This window comes from Poecile atricapillus, chromosome 3, assembly GCF_030490865.1.
Source record: "Poecile atricapillus isolate bPoeAtr1 chromosome 3, bPoeAtr1.hap1, whole genome shotgun sequence".
In the NCBI taxonomy this organism is placed as follows: domain Eukaryota; kingdom Metazoa; phylum Chordata; class Aves; order Passeriformes; family Paridae; genus Poecile; species Poecile atricapillus.
In genome coordinates, this window is record NC_081251.1 from 3,619,494 (window position 1) to 3,640,679 (window position 21,186).

A 21,186-nucleotide genomic window follows, 5' to 3' on the forward strand; every position below is an offset into this window, starting at 1 on the left:
GATTTATTGACGGCAGGAAGATGTCACTGCTGGGCTGGGTGGCAGGAGGTCTTTCCTCATCCTAAACAATGCTGCCCAAAATCTCAGGACAAGTTTTTAATCATCATATTGGTGTGGAAAGAGAGGATGAGGTTGTTGTGGGGAAAGTGGGCAAAGGTTCTTGTCCCATTGATTACACCCACTGTGGAAAAGAAGGATTTGGGGGAGGATGACAGAAAGGTTATGGGGGCAGTGCCAGGGACCATCTTCTGGTCCCACTGGGCCAGTCCACCCACACAAATGGTGTTAAACCTCTTCACCTTCCATATGTAAACTGGGAATCTCTGGATGGGGTGCCAGAGAATCTTGGATCTGCCAGGGACCACACCAACAATTTAACAAGGCAGAAAACTGAGTGCCAGTGCCAGACCCATTTTAAATGGGCTCATTTTAAAAGTGCTGCTTTTAAAATGAGCCCAGGTGCAGCCTCCCTGCAAGGAAGATCGAATGAAAGGCTGGAGCCAAAAGAGTTTATTTTGCCTATAATACAAACAGAAGGGGAATCTTTTTCCATGAGTTATCTTCCTCTTTGGAATTCAGCTCTAAATGATCAGTCCTGCCTGCAATCTCTTCTTGGAGGGACCCAACCACCACTGAGTTCAGCAAATATTTAGCAGCTCACAGAAAGGTGGCTGAGACATAAAAGCTCTTTGTATCCAAAGTCTGAACTTCTGTGTAGGGGATGCAGCACATCCCATCTACTCCCCACACTGTCTGAATTTCCAGGCTGTGAAACAAGCCCAAAGTGACCCAAATCTGGTGTTAATCTACCCAAAACAATCTATTACTTTCCAGATGATACAAAACTACCTGATGATAAAAACAACCCTCAGACTCACAGTGTAATAATAAAAAAGAGAAAGAACTAAGTGGAAGAATTTCCTTTTTCTTTAGGGCTTTTCCTTTTCAAGCCATGATTTTGCTTTTTTCTGTCTCCCAGGTGGTATTTTAGAACTCTGAGCAGAAAAGATGCTGAACGGCTGCTGTTGTCTTCTGGGAACAAAGTTGGCTCTTTCCTCGTCCGGGAGAGTGAAACCACCAAAGGTGAGATCTGTGGAGCAAAGGTAACTCCTCATCATTGTCCAGACTTGGAAAACCTTCAGCAGGGCTCTAGGAGTGAGCTGAGGGTTTGGAGGGCAAAGATTTGCTCATGATGCCACTGAGACTTGCACTTCTGGCTGTGGTGAGAGTGGTTCTTCCATCAGGGTTCGTGGCAGAGACACAGGAACACAAATAAGCAGGTTTTCCAAAATAATTTAGAGGTTTTCTTTTCCTTTTCTTCCCTCTCTCTTTTATTTATTTATTTATTTATTTATTTTTAAAGATATTTCTATACACTCCTGAAGGAGCATTTCTCCTGTTTGCAACAGAAACTTGCAGAATTTTTTGTAAAAGTAGTCATTTTCCCAGGGGAAACATGTTTTTCCTGGTAGCCTATAGCAAGGGGAATTCATACAAACCAGAACTCTTGGAAGGAGACTGACTGGAGCAGGGTAGATGGATCTCATCCATTTTCTTTCCATATGAACACGTCTGACTTTTGAAAAAGTGATCCAGTGAGGATGAAAAGGCCAGAGCATTGCACCCACTCTTCTTGGGCAATGGATATCATTATTAAACATAATATATAAATCATTGTTAAACATAATATATAACCATGTAATTCAATTTCTTTGTTCCGTGCTATTAATTCATAGAGTCTGGAAATCAGTTTAGGTTGTCCCATGGGAATTTCATATTGTTTCTTTCCTATTTTTCTTCTCTTTGCTTCCTCTGGGCCCTCATGTGTGTTGACAGCACGGAGGAACTGATGATCGTGGTGGTCCCGTGGTTCTGCTCTGAACCAGATCCATGGAGTACTTCAGGGAAGTGTTTCAGTCTTGCTGTCATTAGGTTCCTTTCCCTTCAAATGGAAACAGGACATTTTCCCTAAGAAAAGGTGCTTTTTGTCTTCCCAACAGAATCAAGGAGTTGTTTAGGTTGGAAAACCGCTAAGATCACGCTGTCCAGCTGTGACTTGTTCAGTAGAGAGTGGAGCATCTGTCTGAAATCCTATGGAACCTTCTTTTCCTTGACTTCTTTCCCAAATACTTCCAAAGGCCCAAACAGTCAGAGAGGGAACATACTGGTTCCTCCATCCTAGAAAAGCCTCTTGCTTATGGTAGAGTCTCCTTCTGCCTTTCTTGTCTCTTTTTTCCTCCTGTTCACAAGGGAGGTCTCCAAGGCAGCATCTGTTCCTTCCATCATGGAGGTGTTCCTTCCACCACTTCCCTCCAGAAAATTAAATAGTGCCAGGGTCTGGATGCAGCAGCTGGAATCTCATCCAGTCTCTGTCTCCCTCAGCTGCCAGGGATGTGATGCTGTGTCACACTCTAGCATCCTGCTTTGAATTTCCCCCTCTGCCCTGTGCCTGGGCTCACCTCCACACATCCCTGCTGAGCTGATGCCAAGCAGGAGAGCTGCTGTCCATAAGGATTTGCAGCTTTCAGAATTTTTAGGGAACGTTCAGTTCAGGAAACAATTAAGAGATTTGTTTTGAAGCATTTCACTTTATAAATCACTTTTTCTGCTGTATCTCGATTTCCCTGCTACCTTTGTGGTGCTTTTGCAATGATCAGGCTTGGATCTATCACCACGTGCTGCTCTTCTGTTTATCCCACTCCCACTCTCCCTTTGTTTGCTGGGATATCTGGGGGGCAACACAAAGCAAACACTCGTGTGCTGTGTCTGAAGCTCTGCCCACACATGATCCTGCTCTTTGTGGCATGTCTAGGTGCCACTCATGCATGGGATCAGACCTTTCCCTACAATTGTCCCCAACTTTGTAATTTCTCTTTCTTTGCTTCTTTTGGGCTCAATTCTCTATGGATATAACTTTTCTCTAGTCTCTCAGCCTCCTTTGGGCTGAATTCTTCTGGGATCCTCCCTCGTGGGGAGTCCCACTTATCTCAGTCCTTATGATTCGAAGAAAACTCCCGAGCTCATTAGAATTTTGTTTCTCGTGTTTATTGAAGGATCTTTACAAAACTTACCAGGTCTCTCCAGGCTGGTTACAAGGTTAATCTTTGCAATTTGCAACATTTCTTTCTTCTGATGGTACAAACAAGGCCTTGTGGCTCACTTCGTGTCTGATGCACAGAATGGCCCCGAACTGCGCAGTTCTTTTATCTTTATACCTATTTTTACCCAATTAACAATACACATGTATATTATTTTTCTTAATGACCCAATGTCCCATCACCTCTGTGCTGCACTGCGGCATTTTCTATCCAATCACTGACTATTACCCAAAAACCTCTAGGAGAAGAACATGAAGAAGAAAGAAGGGACAGGAGACAACACCCTAAATCCTCCATCTTGTCTCCTGTTCTCTAAACTACTTTTTCACTCAGTGATTTAAGAAACTTTCTAATCTACACATATTATATAAAATTCAGTGTTTCTTTGAATCTTAGAACTAAATATTAAAAACAAGGGCACACAGTCTGTATCTCAGACTCCAACAAACTTCTGCAATTATCTGGAGTGTGGGTGGGTCTTGGTCACACAGGGCTCGAGCAGAGGTGGTGGAGTCCTGAAATCCAAGGAGAAATCACTGCATCCTTGATGCCCTGTCTCTGCTGTCAGGAAGAATGAGGTGTGTGATATTCTGCATTAGCAGATGTGGGTTCCTCTTCATGGAATCCCCATGTGATTTCCAGATGCTCAGATGTGTTGCTCTATTAAGAACGGCGAGAAGAACGACACAGACTCTCTAAGGAGTCGGTCAGGAGAATTTCTCTCAGTTTATTGCTTCAGGTCTTTTTTATAAACCAATATGTGGAAAGTACAGAAAGGAAACTCATTGGTTAGCAAACTACTACATCACCATCATTGATCAGTGGGGCACACCACCCCTCGACCTTCTCCTGCAAAGAAAACAAGGAACAGACAAACAGCACCTGCAAGGCTGTTTTCTGTCTCTGAGGATTGTTTTAATTCTTCCCCATGATTTTCCCAGGCCACTTTCTCAGGCAAGACTGAGAAAGCTATGTGGCCTGTAATTTACACAGGCACTGTGCTTCTCTGTTTCACAGTTAGCATCCATACAGATATGTCTCTGCCCTGTGCCTTTTCTGATATTTAGGATAAAACATGGGTGTTATTGCTTCAAACACCTCATCCTCTGAATCATCCTGTGTGTCCAGCCGCTACCTGAGCACCCTGTGCTTTGGGCTGCCTGAGTGATCACGTTTGATCCATCTTAGCAGCAGCTTCCTCCTCCCTAAAGAGGAAGGGAAAAGACAAAGCCAGGCATCTCCAAATGTGCCATGGAGCTGAATTCCCTGGCGTAAAGCACCCTGTGCTCCACCAAGAGATATCCAGAGCAATAGATTTAATTAACCATGGAATTCACCCCACCCTTGTAGCCCCACTGTTTTTCTGTTTTCCTTCCCCATGATGTGTGTTTTCATTCACTTGGCACACCACCAGCAAAACTGGACCATCAGGGACAAGCACTGGGCTGAGCTAAATCCCATTAGTGACCTAAACTGGGAGGTGGCTGTCTCATACTGGGAGGTGGCTGTCTCATACTGGGAGGTGGCTGTCTCATACTGGGATGTCTCAGGCACAGCAGGATGGGTTCTGCACCCTGACTGGGGCAGCACCAATGCCCTGCCCATCCTAAGCAGAGTCTCGTTTTTCTCGTGGTTTGAGATGCAGAAACTCAGCAAATCTTCAGAGTCAACACTTGCCAGAGTCCACGAAAGGCACATCCAGCGCCATGGGAAGCTGGGACAGTGTGGGGAGCGGGCCGGCAGTGACATCATCGGCAGAGCACTGTCCTTGCTGAGGCTGCTGCAAATAAACAAAGTCCCCCTGAAGTAACAATCATTCCCAAAGCTGCAGGATCACATTCCCCCAGCTGTGCTGAGCCAAGGGCTCCTGGCTCCCAGCAGGATTCCTGTGTCTCTGCTCCTGGCAGGAGGGACCTCAGTGAGCTCAGCCTCTGCACCCAGCTGAGCTCCTGCGCTTCCCCTTGGGAAGGATTTAAGGGGCTGCTGAGAGCTGGAGGAGCAGGAAATGGACTAAACCAGGTGCCCAGGTGCCACACCTATGTGGCTTTTAAACCCTTCCAGGGATGGGGACTCCATCACTGCCCTGGCAAGCTGTGCCAGGGCTGGTCAACCTTTTGATGCAGAAATTGTTCCATGAATTTTGTACTCTCGACTCTACCAGCCCAGTTCTGTGCCAGGATGTGGTGCAGGACTGCAGAACAGGTGAATATCCCTTGTGGCTGAGGAGCAAGGACTCCTTTTGTCTCTCCTGCATATCATCAGAGGGAATTAGGAGTCAATGATTTTCACTTTCTGCTGTCACTGGGAGCAGGGACCAGGTTAGATGGGGCATGGAGCAGCCTGGTGTGGTAGAAGGTGTCTCCATCCATGGCAGGAGGTGGAACAAGATGAATTTTAAGGATCCCTCCAACCCAAACCATTCTGTGATTCTGTGAAGGAAGAAGTGAATCTTTCCAGCTTTAGTGCATTGCCTCTGCACAGCAGCTCCCAAGGGAACCGGCCATGGACAGTGACAGGGAAGCTCCATCACACTCCCTGCAGCAAATTAAACTGTGACTGGGGCTGAGATCCACTCGTTAGCCTAATGACAGGGTAAGAATTAGCCCTGGCAGCTGGGATTGTCCCTGTCTCTGTTTGAAAGGTGCAGGAGAGTTTAAAGGGTTGGTGGGGCCTGGAAAAGAGATTCTGTGGGAGCAAAATATTTAGGGTACAACTACACTGGCAGCCAGGGCAGGTCTCCTCTTCCCTGCACACTCTCAGCCTCCAGACACCCCCTTGCAGACGTGTTTGTCATCAATTCCTGGATTTCCTTCTGCTGGATTGTTTGGCCTGAGTGCAGCTGCCTCCACACCACGTTTGGCTCCTTCCTTGAGCAGGCCTGGCCCTGTAAAAATCCCACACAAACCCTAACAGGGTCCCAGGCACACCAAGAACCCTCTCAGTCTTGTGCCACGTGAGCCCAAAGCTCCTGGGCTGCAGCCTGGCCTGGGCAGTATTTCAGTCTCTTTGAAATTAAAACAACATCATCACCCTCAACAGCAATAATGGAAGTTAATAATAATAATAATAGTAATAGTAACAGTAACATTAATAGCAATAGCACTAGTAATAGTAATAGTAATAGTAATAGTAATAGTAATTGTAATTGTAATAATAATAGCAATTAATAGTAATTGTTGTAGTAATAATAGTAATTAATAGCAAAAAATAATAATAAATAGTAAATAATAATAATTATAATTATAATAATAATGTTGTCATCATTGTCATATTCTTCCTCACAGACTCACAGAATCATTAAGGTTGAAAAAGATCTCTTAAGATTAACGAGTCCAGCCTTTGGGCTTGATGTTTATCATCATTATTTTGCAACTTAGGGCCACATGGGTGCCACAGAGGAGCCAGCAGAGCCTTTTTTTTGCCTTTCCCTCGAGGTTTTATTGCCCCATTGAAGATGTCCCAGGGCTGTTTCTCAGTTGTTCCACTCCAGGACTGATCAAATCAAAAGGGCTTCTCGATTTGTCTCCTGCCTGACATTCATGGTGAAGGAAAGAGAATCAGAAGAGCTTTCTCTGCTGAGGAGAACACCACATCAAATTTGAGGTTCCCTGGCTCTGCATTTAAGCCACCAGGTTTTTCCATGAATTTTACACTGCCAGATCTGGTCTCTGCAGGAAGGGAGTCCCCTCAAAATGATTGCTGGCACTTGGAAATAACTTTAGGCTCTTCCAAATTCTGCTTGTAAAGATTTATGATCACTCCAACAGAGCAATTATCCATGGAGGTGAGGGGTTTTTTTGCTGCTTTTTATAAGTGCAAATGGTTTTCAGGCACAGTGTAAGGAAAACTGCTGGTTCTGGGATGGAGAAACACCAGCCAGTGAGGATTTTTATGCTAATAAATTTTTCCCTCATGTGCAGGATTTGGGTTTCAGAGTTGTTGTGGATGGCCCTGCTTCTTTTTATGGTCCTGCATGAACAGACACACACTTTTAAACATGTATAGCCTTGCCTTTTCATTAAAAAACCTCAAAAATGGGCAGTTTGTCAGCCCAGGTGACATATTAGAACAGCCAAGCGGGCTTGTAACAACTCACTCCAGAAATATGACCCAGACAAAAGGGAAAAATCCCCACTGCTGAGCTGAATTGAATCACACTGACTCAGGCTGGAAGTTCTGCTCTGCAGCAACACCTAGTGATGCTTTTGTGCACTAAAACCCAACCTCTTAAGAGGTTTAGATTCTCACGGAGGGAACAGCAGGTTGGAGTGGTGGATAGTTACCTGGAAGCCCAAAAGGGACGAGATTCCAGGTGGGAATCTCTAGATCTGACTCGGCCACAGTCACAAGTTTGTGGCTGAACAAAACAATTCACCTGAACCCACCTTCTGTACCCCCCAGTTGAACCACTGACCTTGGCACAAGGTTTAATAATGTTTAATCCAGAGAAGAATGGCTTTAAATGGCTTTAAATTGAAAGAGGGCTGGTTTAGATTGGATGTTAGGAAGAAATTCTTGGCTGTGAGGGTGGGGAGGCCCTGGCACAGGGTGCCCAGAGAAGCTGTGGCTGCCCCTGGATCCCTGGAAGTGTCCAAGGGCTGGACAGGGCTTGGAGAAACCTGGGATAGTGGAAAGCATCTCTGCCCATGGCAGGGGGTGGGACTGGATGAAATTTAAGGTCCTTTCCAACCCAAACCATTCTGATTCACAATGCTGAGTTTGGCAGAGCTCAGATGGGAATATGGAGCTGTGAAAAAAATCATCCTGACCTAGGGAGCATCTGATTGCTCTGCCTGGAGAGGTGCTGCTGGTCCCCACAGTGCTTCCATGGGGCTGTTGGCCACAGCACAGGCAGCTGTTACTCCAGCAAGCCTGCACAGGACCAGTTGAGCTCTGATGAACTTTTATCCTGTCCCCTGGCCTCGGAGAGAGGGAAGTGTGGTGCAGCTGTAAATTCTGGGGGACTTGCCCTGGAAAGGCATCAGCCAGGGCTGGTTTGGAAAGCCAAGGAAACATTCAGCTGGGCCCTGACTGGGGGACAGTTTGTCCTCACAGCTCCTTCTGTCCTTCTCCAGATGCCTACTCCCTGTCTGTGAGAGACAATGACTCTGCTCACGGGGACATCATCAAACACTACAGGATCCGCTCCCTGGACGGGGGAGGGTACTACATCTCCCCCAGGATGACTTTCTCCAGCCTGCCAGAGCTCATCCATCATTACAGCCGTGAGTTGTTTGCCTTCCCTCATGGATCTGTGTCCTGGAAGAGAGAGGGGACAGAGGGAGGATGGGCTTGGGAGACACCACAGCTGCTCCCATGGGCCAGGTGTGATCCTACAACCACAACTCTGGTTTCCATCCCAGGGAATTGCAAGGGGGAGCTCTGTCCCCAGCCCTAAAGTCAGGGAGTTTCCAAACTCCTATCAGGAAAGGAAAGAGGTGAATGCTGTCGGGATATGCAGGAGGGATGCATGGGGAGCAGGGTTTGGAATAACTGGGCAGGATAATTTGCTCCTCTATGGTTCCCTTTGAGCTTTTCCCTTTGACTGGGACCATTCTGTGTGCCTCGATCCCCGTGGCTGAAACTTTTCATGAAATCATAGAAGTATAAAGGTTGGAAAAGCCCCCTAAAACCACTGAATCCAGCTGTTCCCCCTGGACTGCCAAGGCCACCCCTAACCCATGTCCCCACCTGCCACATCCACACAGCTTTTAAATCCCTGGAGGTCTGGGAACTCCACCACTTCCCTGTGAGCTTGTGGAGGTTTCCACAGGTTGATTTTTCCTGGCATTCAAGGATGGAGGAGGAGGTTTCCTCTGCCATCCCACTGAACTCTCCTGTGCTTTGTCATCATCCAGAGAAAGGGGATGGGCTGTGCCAGCGCCTCACAGCTCCCTGTACATCCCTGGTTCCCCAGAGACCCTGGGCCCAGGACGAGTGGGAAATCCCTCGGGAGGCCCTGAAGCTTGTGAAGAAGCTGGGCAGCGGGCAGTTTGGGGAAGTGTGGATGGGTAAGTGGAATCCCCTCCATTCCAGGAAAAAAAGACTTAAGGAGAGAAAATGGAAAGCTCTTTTATTTCCCTAAGGCAAGATTATTCTGGGGGTGGGGATTCTTGAGGACAAGCACATATTTATGGGTACACTCACAGGAGTAGCTGCAGGATTGCTGGGAAGGACTGGGCAGCTCATGTTTGCACAGATCAGTGGTTGAGCAAGGGCTTCACAGGGGATGTGTGTTGGAGTCACTATTTACTCTTCTCCTGGGATATGCACTCATTCTTCCTGGGAATCCTGAGCACAACTGTAGTGATGCCAGTGATCCCAAGTCACACACAGTAGGGTACCTGGGTGACATTTTACCACTTTTTCTGCCTCCCTGTTCCACTTTTTACCCCAGATCTCCATCCCTGATGCCTTCCTGCCTTCTGCTAATCAGCAGGAGAGGAAGTTGGGGGAGCTCAGCTTCCTTTGCCACTCTCTTTGCGGTTGCTGGCTGCCCTGGAAATTGAGATTGTGGACAGGACTGGGCTGAGTTTGTGTGCTGACTGCACAGTCCTGCCTTTTAGGATGGCATTTGGATGATTTGAGAGCCCAGCTGGCGGGAGGCCCCAGGGGTTTCACCCAGAATGGGTCTGGGAGGGTGGTGTGAGGCTCATGGACTGAGAGCTGTGGCACGAGTGTCCCTTCTCCTCTCACACCTGCTGGCACTGAGAGTTACCATGTGTTGGTTTATGAGGGATTCAAGCTGTTCCTGTGGTTTTCTGCTCCAGGAGCTCTTCCTCTCCCTATTACACGACCCCACAGAGCCTGCAGAGAGCCCAAAATTCCCCAAAACATCACAATCTCTCTGCAGGCTACTACAAGAACAACATCAAGGTGGCTGTGAAGACCATGAAGGAGGGCAGCATGGATCCTGACGCCTTCCTGGCAGAGGCAAACCTGATGAAGAAGCTGCAGCACAACAAGCTGGTCCGGCTGTACGCCGTGGTCACCAAGCAGCCCATCTACATCGTGACAGAGTACATGGCCAATGGTAAAAACCTTCCTGGAGCTCCTGGCTGGGCTTTTGCAGAACCTGTTGGGTGATCTGGCCAATGCTCCCTTGCAGAATGAGGGTTGGTGGGCAGGAGGGGTGGTACCAAGCGTGCAAGAAAGTGACCCAAAAGTTTGATTCTACTACAGAGAGAGACTTTCTGGGTGATGAAAAAACTATGGTGATGCTCCATTTGAAGAGTATTTAAAGTTCTCCTCTCCGCTGTTCTCACTGGAAGTTTGTTCTCCCCTCGTGGTGAAATTGTCCTTTCTTTTGCCCCTCTTGTTGATAAGTTTAAACAATGAATGCCCAGCGGTTTGCAACAGATCCATGCAAAATCAGAGGGGAATTGGGGCTGCTTGGGAGCTTTCCTAATGGAAGATGCTCCAGTGGACACCCATTCTGGTTTCTCAGATTTTCCTTAGGACCGAGGTAGATTTGTTGCATGTATTCAGAGAAGCACCAGGGAAAACAAATTTATAGATTATTCAGAAGAGTTCCAGCAGTCCCTTCTCTCCTGCAGGGTGTTTGCTGGATTTCCTGAAGACAGAAGAAGGAAGCCAGCTGAGTCTCCCCAAACTCATTGATATCTCTGCTCAGGTCAGTGAACAGTAGCTGGGAAAAGGATCCAAGATTTGTTATTGCCTCAGTGTGGAACTCCTGCAAGCCTGAAGTCAGTCAGAGCAAAGATTTCCTGGAGAAAAACAGCTCCTCCTGGTGTGTTCTCCTAGGGATTCTCCTTATCTCTCTCGTGTCCATGCACATATCAGTTCTGTCCTTAGGGCAGCCCTCTGATAGCTTAGTGCAGGGCTAGAGATCTGGAGTTCGGGGCTTTTGGGAGGGTGGTTGAGTTTATTTTGTTCTCATTTTATTTATTTTGCTTTTCGTCCTTGCTCAGCAGGAAATAAAGTTGGTTTTTTTTTCTTTTTACCAAAAAAGAAGAAGAAAAAAAAAAAGTTCAACAAAGAGACTCCCAATGAAGTAGTTCTGCCCTTCTGATGATGAGGCATAAAGGATGTCCTGACTCTCAAATCTGGGAATATTGTTCTTTAGGAAAACAAACTTTTAACTTTTAAGCATCTCCAGCCTGCAAATCTTAATAGTTGCAGCTGCACTATGACATTTTTGTCCAGAAGTGCCTCTAAACACAAATAGGGCAAAATTAGGGAAACCACATGAAGAGTGAGAATGGCAAAATCACTGCATTTTGGTCCCAGCCAGCTGTTGACAGAATTTGGCTCATCCAGAGCAGAGTTGGGCTAATTAGGAAATATTGGGACAAAAACCCTGAAGCATCAGGCTGAATAAAGTTCTGGGATTTATCCACAAAATCACTCAGCTTCTCTTGTCAAAGTGGATTTGAGGAAACAACATGTAAAGGTTGCTGGTTCCAGCCCTTATATAGAGTTACTTTTTAATGAAATAACAAGTGGAGAATCTTAATATTTGAGGAGATGTTTTATGATAGTGAAAGACTTTCCTTCTTGCTTTAATCAGGATGAAAAGATTTAAATTCTTTGAAGAAGTGCCACCTTCTGTAATTTTTACTTTGAACTGTCCATAGGGGTGCAGAGGAACCTCTTCCTTCCCTCTTCACTACTGATAAGTTTTCTGTATCTGCAACTTCATCATTATTGTCTGTGAGACGTTATGGGGACAAATTCACCCTTCCTGTTCAGGGTATTCAACTTAATTACTTCCTTCCTTCCCTCCTCTCTTGAAATCCTCACTTCCCTCCCTCCATCCTTCATTGTTTCATTCCCTTCTTGAAAATTATAGCCTGTGGTTTGTGTTAAACTCCTGAGGATAAGGAAAATGATCCCAGTTAATCCATATCACACAGCCCTTGGGTTTAGTGGGAGCATTCCCCAGAAATTGGCAAGATGCATTTCTGTGCAGGAGGAAATTGCTGAAGCCAGAGCAATCTCTGAGTGACTCAGAGCAAAGATTTTGGTCAATGTTACAGAATTATGGAATCACAGAATGGGTTGGGTTGGAAGGACCTGAAAAATCATCTCATTCCACCCCCTGCCATGGGCAGGGACACCTCCCATTATCCCAGGTTGCTCCAAGCCCCATCCAACCTGGCCTTGGACACTCCCAGGGATCCAGGGGCAGCCACAGCTTCTCTGGACAAACTGCACCCCACACCAGGACCAGGATAATTGAACACAGATCAAACCCCCACACCCCAGTCATGCAACACCCACAGGAGTCACCCTCAGCATGGGGTAGGAAGGATTTTACCCATCCCTGAGGCACTGGAAGAACAACTTCCATCCTTCCCTCTCCCGCCCCAGCACCACCTCCCCAGGGCAGAGACTCAGACATTGCCTGGGTATCTCTGGGAGGAGCAGCAAGGGGAAAGGGCAGTCTACTGACCTATTTTGCCACCTGTTTATCTGTGGTGTTGGGGTGACATCGCAGCCCAACAGGCGCCCAACCCTCTTGAGCGCGTTTTTTGATCCGATGACATCCGTGGGACTTAAAATTAGAACAGTCTGGGCCGAGGCACTCGATCCTGTGGTCAGTCTTGAGGGTAAATGCTTGAAAACACTCTGGGCTGGAACAGGCCGAGCACCAGGTCCTATCTCATTAGCATCAGGACAGGAAATTACATCAATTCTTCCATTTTCCACTGCAGAAACCAGCCCTTGCACTAGAGGGGTGTTGACACAGGTTAGAAATGCAGCATTGGAAAGTACGTGTGAGTATCCTGTTTGAAACCACATGTGAGTTCTGAGGCTCATGTGAATCTGCATGGAGTGGAAAACTGCTCTGCCCTCACCCACAGGCACTTAAAAGCTTTAATAGGTGCTGCCCCTATAGGGTATAGGTGGCAGGGGCTGCACACATCCACTCACCTTCCCAATAAATGCCCAGTCCAAATCTGAGACTCCACCTGGCAGCCTCTGTCTTCCACCAATCTCCGTTTTCAACCCCCAGCACTCATCAGTGAAATATTGCTGCTGTCATTGATGGAGGCTCATCACACACCAGGTACCTCAGCTAGATTTTAAGAATAAAATCTTCCCTGTGAGGGTGGGCAGGCCCTGGCACAGGGTGCCCAGAGAAACTGTGGCTGCCCCTGGATCCCTGGAAGTGTCCAAGGCCAGGTTGGACAGGGCTTGGAGCAGCCTGGGATAGTGGAAGGTGACCCTGCCCATGGCAGGAGGTTGGAATGAGAGGATCTTTAAGGTCCTCAGGTCCCTTCCAACCATTCTATAATTCTATGATTTCCTAGTTTGATGTTTTTGTGTTTTGTTTTGTTTTCTCCTTATCTTAATTCACATTTTTAACCTGGAATATTCATGACCAAAATCCCCACTGGAGAGGTGAGACTTGTGGCAGAAACTGGGAATCCAGTGATGTGGTTTTTGCTGCAGACACGACCCAGGGCTGTGCCTTCTGTAGAGAACAGAGAGTGGTGCTTCTGTTCTGCTTCACTTGGCTGCTCAGGCTGGTAAAGATGAATATCTGCACCTGTACAAGGGCAATAGTTATTTATTTACCTCTCTGTCCGTCCATCCATCCATGGGGAACGGAGGCACATCCACAATCACGGAGAGACAGCAGCAACCCTGTAAAAATGCTGTGCATTGTGAAGGAGGGTGAGCAGCAGCAAAGATACCGTGGGGAGGTGATGATGAGGATGGGCTCTTCCTCCCCTCCCAGGTGGCAGAGGGCATGGCCTACATCGAGCGCATGAACTTCATCCACCGGGACCTGAGGGCTGCCAACATCCTGGTCTCGGAGACGCTCTGCTGCAAAATCGCTGATTTTGGCCTGGCCAGGCTCATCGAGAACGAGTACCTGGCTCAGGAAGGTGGGTGTCCTTCCCATCCTCCTGCTCTCCTGCCCCCAGGAATGCCAGGACACCGGGCTGGCATCAGGCACAGGGCACTGGAGCTCGCGTGGCTGCTGCTGTCAGCACCAGGCAAGAGACAAACACCCAAAAATCCAGTCCTGGGGGAGGTAGCAGTGCTTGGGGACTATAAAATCAATAGAAATCTGCAGAGGGAGATGAGAAAAAAGCTCTTTTGGTTCTGTTTGAGGGAGTCCTGCTGGCCCTCCAGTTGTTTGCTGGGGAAATTTGTCCTCAGCTAATGAAAGCTGCTGCCTGTGGCCGGGTTTTCACAGGGGTTCCATCCACAGGGAAGGAATTAGCAGAGCTGGAAATCCACAAATCTGGATCCAGCAGCAGCTTCCAGGTGTGCCAGACAAACCAAACCACATCAGGTCCCTTCCACAGCAGAGGGACCACTCAGAAAACAATAAATCATGGAATCATTTAGTTTGGAAAAGACTTCTGAGATCATCCCTGTACTGAGCTCTCACACGGAGATAAATCATTCAGATTACAAAGGGGCTCTACAGAGCATCAGGGAAAGCAACAGAAGTGACTGAAATAAAATAATTACATCAGGCATAAGTGGCCCCTACCAGAAGATTTTCAAACTTTGGAAATCTGTCTTCTTCTAGAGTTGGGATGAGATAAAATTCCCCTTAAAATATTCTTTGAGGAAAGGAAATTTAATCAGTTTTGTGAGCTTTTTAAAATAAGAAACAGTTTTTTTCAATTTCCTGTCCCCCAAATACTTTTTGCTACAAATTATGCCCATTTCAACATGCAAAACTATTTCAGGGTATTAAAAGATCCCAAATGTAATTTGGAAGCTGCCACAAGGGGAACTTTGACTTTGCTGTAAATTTTTAAGGCAGTTTTATCCTTAAGAGGAGCTTTGATGAAATCAGTATAATTCTGTTAATAACCAAAGGATCTTCTATTCCAACGGAAAGCAGTTTCCATCAGCATTTTTCCAGCAAGCTTTGCTCTGGAATAACAGCTCCCCTCTGTCTGCTCTGAGCAATTCTCACTTCATGGATTGCATTTCCCAATTTTGTCACTCAGAGTGTGATGTGAGTGAGGCATTTATTTCACACCCTGCATTGGATTTCCAGTCCTGCAAGGATGTGTATAAATAAAAATGTGGTTTCCTCTGCAGTGTAACATGATCAGTTCCCACTTATCAGGGTGGATTTGCTGTTGGTTGTTTTTGGTTTTGTTTTGTTATTTTTTTTTTTTTATCTTAGCTAAATTGAAACTGCAACCTTATGGTCATTGCTGCCCTCAGTGTGTTAAGCAAGAACATGATGGACAAAATAAAATGGGGCTTATTTTGGTTTTAATAAAACTATGCAGCTTCAAGGACTGGGGAATTTATATTTGCTGTAATAGTTATGCATTTCTGCTAAAAACAACCCCCTTCCTGAAGTGATTACACAGAATCACACAGTACCAGGTTGGAAGGAGACCTCAAGGATCATCTGATCCAATTTTTCTTGGCGAAAGCCAAAGAAGTTTTATACAGAATAAAAATCCTACTGTTGTTGTCCCAGAATAAATCTGCCAAATTGGTTTTGAGTATTCCATCCAGCTCTGGGATGGAGCAGGTCCAGAGGAGGACATGCAGATAATCAAAGGGCTGGAGCCCCTTTCCTAGGGAGAACCACAGAATCATAATCAACAGCCCAAGGGAGCCAGGGATCAGTTTGGGGGAATTGCTGGCGGGAGGTGAGGGAGATGCTCTAGCTCCAGGAGTTATTTCCCTTTGTTTCCTTTGGGACAGGTGCCAAATTTCCCATCAAATGGACAGCTCCAGAGGCCATTAACTATGGGGTTTTCACCATCAAATCTGACGTGTGGTCATTTGGGATCCTCCTGACAGAGATCATCACCTACGGCAGGATCCCTTATCCAGGTACGGGATCCCTTATCCAGGTGCACAATCCCCTATCCATGTACAGGATCCCCCAAACAGGTACAGGATCCCCTAAACAGGTACAGGATCCCCTATCCAGGTACAGGATCCCCCAAACAGGTACAGGATCCCTTATCCATGTACAGGATCCCCTATCCAGGTACAGGATCCCCTAAACAGGTACAGGATCCCTTATCCAGGTACAGGATCCCCTAAACAGGTACAAGATCCCTTATCCAGGTACAGGATCCCCTAAACAGGTACAGGATCCCCTATCCAGGTACAGGATCCCTTATCCATGTACAGGATCCCCTATCCAGGTACAGGATCCCTTATCCAGGTACAGGATCCCCTATCCAGGTACAGGAATCCTTATCCAGGTACAGGATCCCTTTTCCATGTACAGGATCCTCTATCCAGGTACAGGATCCCCTATCCAAGTGCAGGATCCCCTATCCAGGTACAGGATCCCCTATCCAGGTACAGGATCCCCTATCCAGGTACAGGATCCCCTATCCAGGTACCGTGTGCTGGGAATACGGGATGAGAGTCCAGGCACTTCCAAGGATCCCGTGTTGCTCATGGCTCCTCCCGAGGTGCTCACTGAAGTGTGCCCAGACACACACAGCTGTCTCCCGGAATCACAGAACTGTTAAAGTTGTAAAAGGCCCCTAAATTGGATTAACCCAGTGCTGCCAAGGCCACCACTGCCCCATGTCCCCAACTGCCACATTTACACGTCTGGTAAATCCCTCCAGGGATGGGGACTCCAGCTCTGCCCTGGGCAGCTGTGCCAGGGCTGGACAGCCCTTCCCATCAAGGAATTGTTTTTAATATCTGATCAAAATGTCACTTGGTACAACTTGAGACCATTTCCTCTTATCTGAGAGAAGAGCCCGATCCCCCCGGCTGTCCCCTCCTGTCAGGGAGTTGTGCAGAGCCAGAGGGGCCCCCCTGAGCCTCCTTTTCTCCAGGCTGAGCCCCTTTCCCAGCTCCCTCAGCCCCTCCTGGTGCTCCAGCCCCTCCCCTGCTCCGTTCCCTGCCCTGGACACGCTCCAGCCCCTCAATGTCCCTCTTGTCACAAAAGGTCCTTCAAGCTGGCTTTCCTTCCCTCGGTTCTACCGTGCAAAGCCAAACCTAGAGAGGGGAACCATGGAGAGGACAGAGGGACGGAGGGGAAGCAGGACCCTGAGGAAGGGACAATTCCCAGATGCAGGAACCACCGCAGCCCCTCCAGCTCTGCCCGGGTGGGAGCTGCTGGCAGCGCTGACCTTTCCCCTCTGGCTGCCGGATAACTCCTGCTGGGCTGTGTTCCTCTCCAGGGATGACCAACCCCGAGGTGATTCGCAACCTGGAGCGGGGGTACCGCATGCCCTGCCCGGAGTCGTGTCCCGGCGAGCTCTACAGCATCATCCTCAAGTGCTGGCGCAGCAACCCCGAGGAGCGCCCCACCTTCGAGTACCTGCAGTCGGTGCTCGAGGACTTCTACACCTCCACGGAGAAGCAGTACGAGCCCGAGCCGCAGCAGTGAGCCACGGCCCCGCCAGCTCCTGGGGACAGCGCTGCGGGACCGCCACCAGCGCGCTTCCCTTTCTCCCGGCCGTGCGTGGGGATAGGGAGTGAGGAGGGACGCGAGGGAGGAGGATGCTGCCGGCTCGGTGGATGTCGCAGAGACTGAAGAGGCGGCTGAGAGATGTCACAGCTGTCTCCGAGCGCCCCGGAGGGCTGTACCCACCTGCCAGGCATCACCTCCGGCACGAAGGACAGAAGACTCCTTCGCCACCCACCTGCATAGAGAAAAACCTCTCAGCCCCTCAACTGCAGCTCCGGGGAGAGGGGGCCGTGGCCAGGGTGCTGCTGTTGGGGGTGAGGAACCTCTGCCCCGCTCTGGTGGCCCTGCTGGCCATCCTCCACCCGCTCCGTGCCACGGGCGGCGCTGGGAGCGTGTCCCGTCCGCACCTCCTTGGGCCACACCAGCTCTGGAGCGCTGCTGCCAGGTGGTGCCCCCGCTCTGCCTCAAATCAGTAATAAAAAACTGGATACGAGGATTTCCCGTCCCTTTCTTGAGGCGACAGGGTGTGAGCGAGCCCCTGTCCTCGCTGTGGCCACCGGCAGGAGGAGGAGGAGGAGGGAGAGGCCGGGGATGAAGCTGGGCTGGTACCAGGGGAGGAAATGAGGCGATGCCCGAGGAGCAGGAGAGGTGTTCGTGGTGTGGCCACGAGATGTCCCTCCTTCCCAGCCAATCTGGACGGCTCTTGGGGAGTAAAAACTCATGTAAAAAAAAATAGTTCGGAAATAAAACCCTTCCTCGCTTGGCTGAGCAAGCTCGCGGTGCAAGAGCCCGGCAGGTCCCGCTCCGCACCCAGCACCAGGAGGGCTCAAATGACATTTCCCTGGTTTCTGGTGAAGCTCCAGCCCGGGGAAATGCCCACAAGAGGCTTCAGGCTCCAGTCAGGAGTTTCGCTGGGCTGAGGAGTGGAGGGCAAAGGAAAAGGGCACAGATGGCACACGGGAGGTGTGTGAGGACACAGGAGTGAGCTCCAGGCTGGGGTACGGGGGAACATTCCAGAATCATCTTCTCTCCGGGGTGTTTCAGCTGCTGTTTTCTCCTCTGTGAAGTAGATTTTGAGTCCAGCTGTAGAGGGTGCATTTCACAGTGGAAAAGAGATTGCCATGGGAAAGAAACAGCCCAGATGGAAAGAGAAATCTCCAGTAGACATTAAAATATTCAGATTGGGTTTGTAAGAAAGATGGGGACAGACTTTTGACCAGGACCTGTTGTGATGGGATAAGAGGTGTTTTTAAACTAAATTAGCGTAGATTTAGAGCAGATATAAGGAAGATGTTTTTTTAGAATGAGGGTGTAAAACACAGGCACAGGGTGCCCAGAGAAGCTGTGGCTGCCCCTGGATCCCTGGAAGTGTCCAAGGCCAGGTTGGATGGGGCTTGGAGCAACCTGGGATAGTGGGAGGTGTCTCTGTCCATGGCAGGGGGTGGGAATGAGATGATCCTTAGGATCCCTTCCAACCTAAACCATCCCATGATCCTGTGTCATGTGAATCAGCCAAGCCCAAGACACAGTGCAGAATTACCTGTTCATGCCACTGCTGCACAAGAGCCTGGGAGAAAAAGGAGTTGTCCCCCTGAGGAGGAAAGGAGGATTTAACAACAATAAATGATCACCCAGACTGAGGAAGAGGGAACTGGCTGAGATGACCCAGTCTCAGAAATACTAGATCTAGTACAGAAAACCTGAAGTGTCCAGAATTTTTCCATAGGGATGGTGGATGGAGGTCTATGGGAGACCTGCACCCCTCTAGGATTGCATTGGAGCTGGATGGGAAATCTTGGGCTGTGGAAAAGATCTCCATCTTCACCATCTGAACCCTGTGAACTCAAGGCTAGTAAGTTCTAGAGATAATTTAAGATTAATCAGGCTCGGTCCAGCTCCTTCGTGGTTCCCAAGAGACAAGTGACATGTGCTATAATTACACAAAAATTTAAACTGCCCATTTTAAACCACAGGGGGAAAAAGCCATTTATTCAATATCTTCACTGGAGTTGAAGGAAATCTCTTTCCCCTTGCTTAAATTCCAGTTTGGTCTCTCGCAGATCCCAGGAACTCCATGCAGAACCAGCAGATTCCTGTTAATGAGATGATAGTCAGGAAATAAATACAGATGAAAGCTATTTGACTCCTTGGCTGTTAATATTTTATTGAAGTGAAAACTGTGGACTATTTGTGCTGGAGCAAAGCAGGAAGAAGGGCTGCAGGGTGTCTGCTGAGCACTTGTACATTGCATTATCGCCCAAGGCCAAAGTGTCAAGTGTTGTAGCTCAAATTAGAAAGGAAATGGATATTTTTATGGCCAGTTGCAGCACGTGGCCAAGCCCAGGGTGAACATAACAAGAGGCTGTGAGCTGAGCTTCCTCTGCACTGGACACCATGGTTCTTTTTGTTCCTGCTGAACAAACACATTAAATTTGCTCCCTGGGGCAGACCTGGCTCCATAATCTCCTCCATGAAGCCTCTGGAAACTCTTCCCTTCCCTTGGGGGAGCAGGCTGGGGCTGTGCCACCAAGCTGAGCCTCTCCAGGGCATGGAGGGAGAACATGAGCTCCCTGAGGATGGTTTTACAAAACACACACAATTTCACAAAACACCCACCAAAACTGCTGGGAAATGGGCCCTGCAGCTCCTCCACCACAGCTGGACAGAAAAGGACCTGCTCTCCTGAGCGTGGACATGCAGTCCAATCCCAGGTGAGCAGTGGGGTGCTGTCCCCTGTGACCTCCAGCCCAGATATCTCCAGTGCCATCAGAAAGAACCCTCTCGTCCCCATACCAGCCTGGCAGCCCAAGAGGTGTCCATCCACATGGGTGAGCTCCAGCCAGAGGCTCACAGGGGAGACTTGGAGCAGCAGAAAGGTGATAAAAGTGATCCAGGCTCTCAAATTCAACCTACCCAAGAAGAACTTGCTGGGCTGTGCAAAGGTATTTTACAAGATTTGAGTCAATTCCTGCCACAGAGCATGAACCCCTGGATGGCCCAGACAAGGGTTTAAATGATTATCAAGTGATGTGTGTCCTGCATAAGATGCAAGATAATCCTTTCATGTCTTCCCTGGGTACCACTGGAATGGTCTTTCCAATTCTCATACTGAAAGATTCAGTCCTCCATTATTGATCTTTGCTTTCCTCCACAGCCCTGGTCCTGCTCCTGCATCCCCATCATTCTGTCTGAAATTTCATCTCTGTGGGTAATGTCTGGTCTTGTGCCGAGTTTGTTGTCATTAACACCCTGTTTACAAGTGGTTTGAGGCTTTGGAGAGAAGGTTTTTGTGGTATTTCTCAGTTCTTCACCTTGCAGATGCAGAAATAGCCCGTGGCTGCAGTGTAACACCTCTCTGAGCAATAGCTGTGCACTGGGACATCTTGGCAAAGTGGGAAGTGCATCTGGAAACCTGGAGCCAGAGCCAGCAGGGGAGACAGGCATGGAAAAATCAGCAGGTGCTGAGGGGAGAGAGGTGGGAGAGGGAGGGAGAGCAAAGGAAAACCAGTGAGAGGGCAGGGCTGTGGGGAGCTGCAGCACTGGGTGGTTTCCCTGCTGTCTGTCTGGTAAGGTGTGAGCTCCAGCTCTCCTCAGAACCCAGGCACTCCCAGCAGTGTGGATTTCCTCATGTCTAATAAAAGATTCAGCATGGCACACACTCCCTCTGCAGCTGGACCCTGAGCTGTGAGGTGGGCTTGGGCAGCTGGGGTAAAACAAGAGCAAAGCAGCATCAAAGTCATC

At 48.5% G+C, this 21,186-nt stretch overlaps 1 protein-coding gene across 1 annotated transcript in view; it reads left to right on the forward strand.

Moving 5' to 3' along the window:
• The window catches only part of BLK (BLK proto-oncogene, Src family tyrosine kinase), a 46,378-nt gene extending 28,445 nt beyond the window's left edge, over positions 1-17,933 (forward strand). The window contains exons 7-14 of the mRNA XM_058835073.1: positions 980-1,083; positions 8,174-8,323; positions 8,957-9,109; positions 9,952-10,131; positions 10,655-10,731; positions 13,807-13,957; positions 15,762-15,893; positions 17,216-17,933. Coding sequence (XP_058691056.1) covers positions 980-1,083; positions 8,174-8,323; positions 8,957-9,109; positions 9,952-10,131; positions 10,655-10,731; positions 13,807-13,957; positions 15,762-15,893; positions 17,216-17,424 — 1,156 coding nt within the window. The 3' untranslated portion in view covers positions 17,425-17,933. The remainder of the gene's footprint in view (positions 1-979; positions 1,084-8,173; positions 8,324-8,956; positions 9,110-9,951; positions 10,132-10,654; positions 10,732-13,806; positions 13,958-15,761; positions 15,894-17,215) is intronic.
• Positions 17,934-21,186: the final 3,253 nt, after the last annotated feature.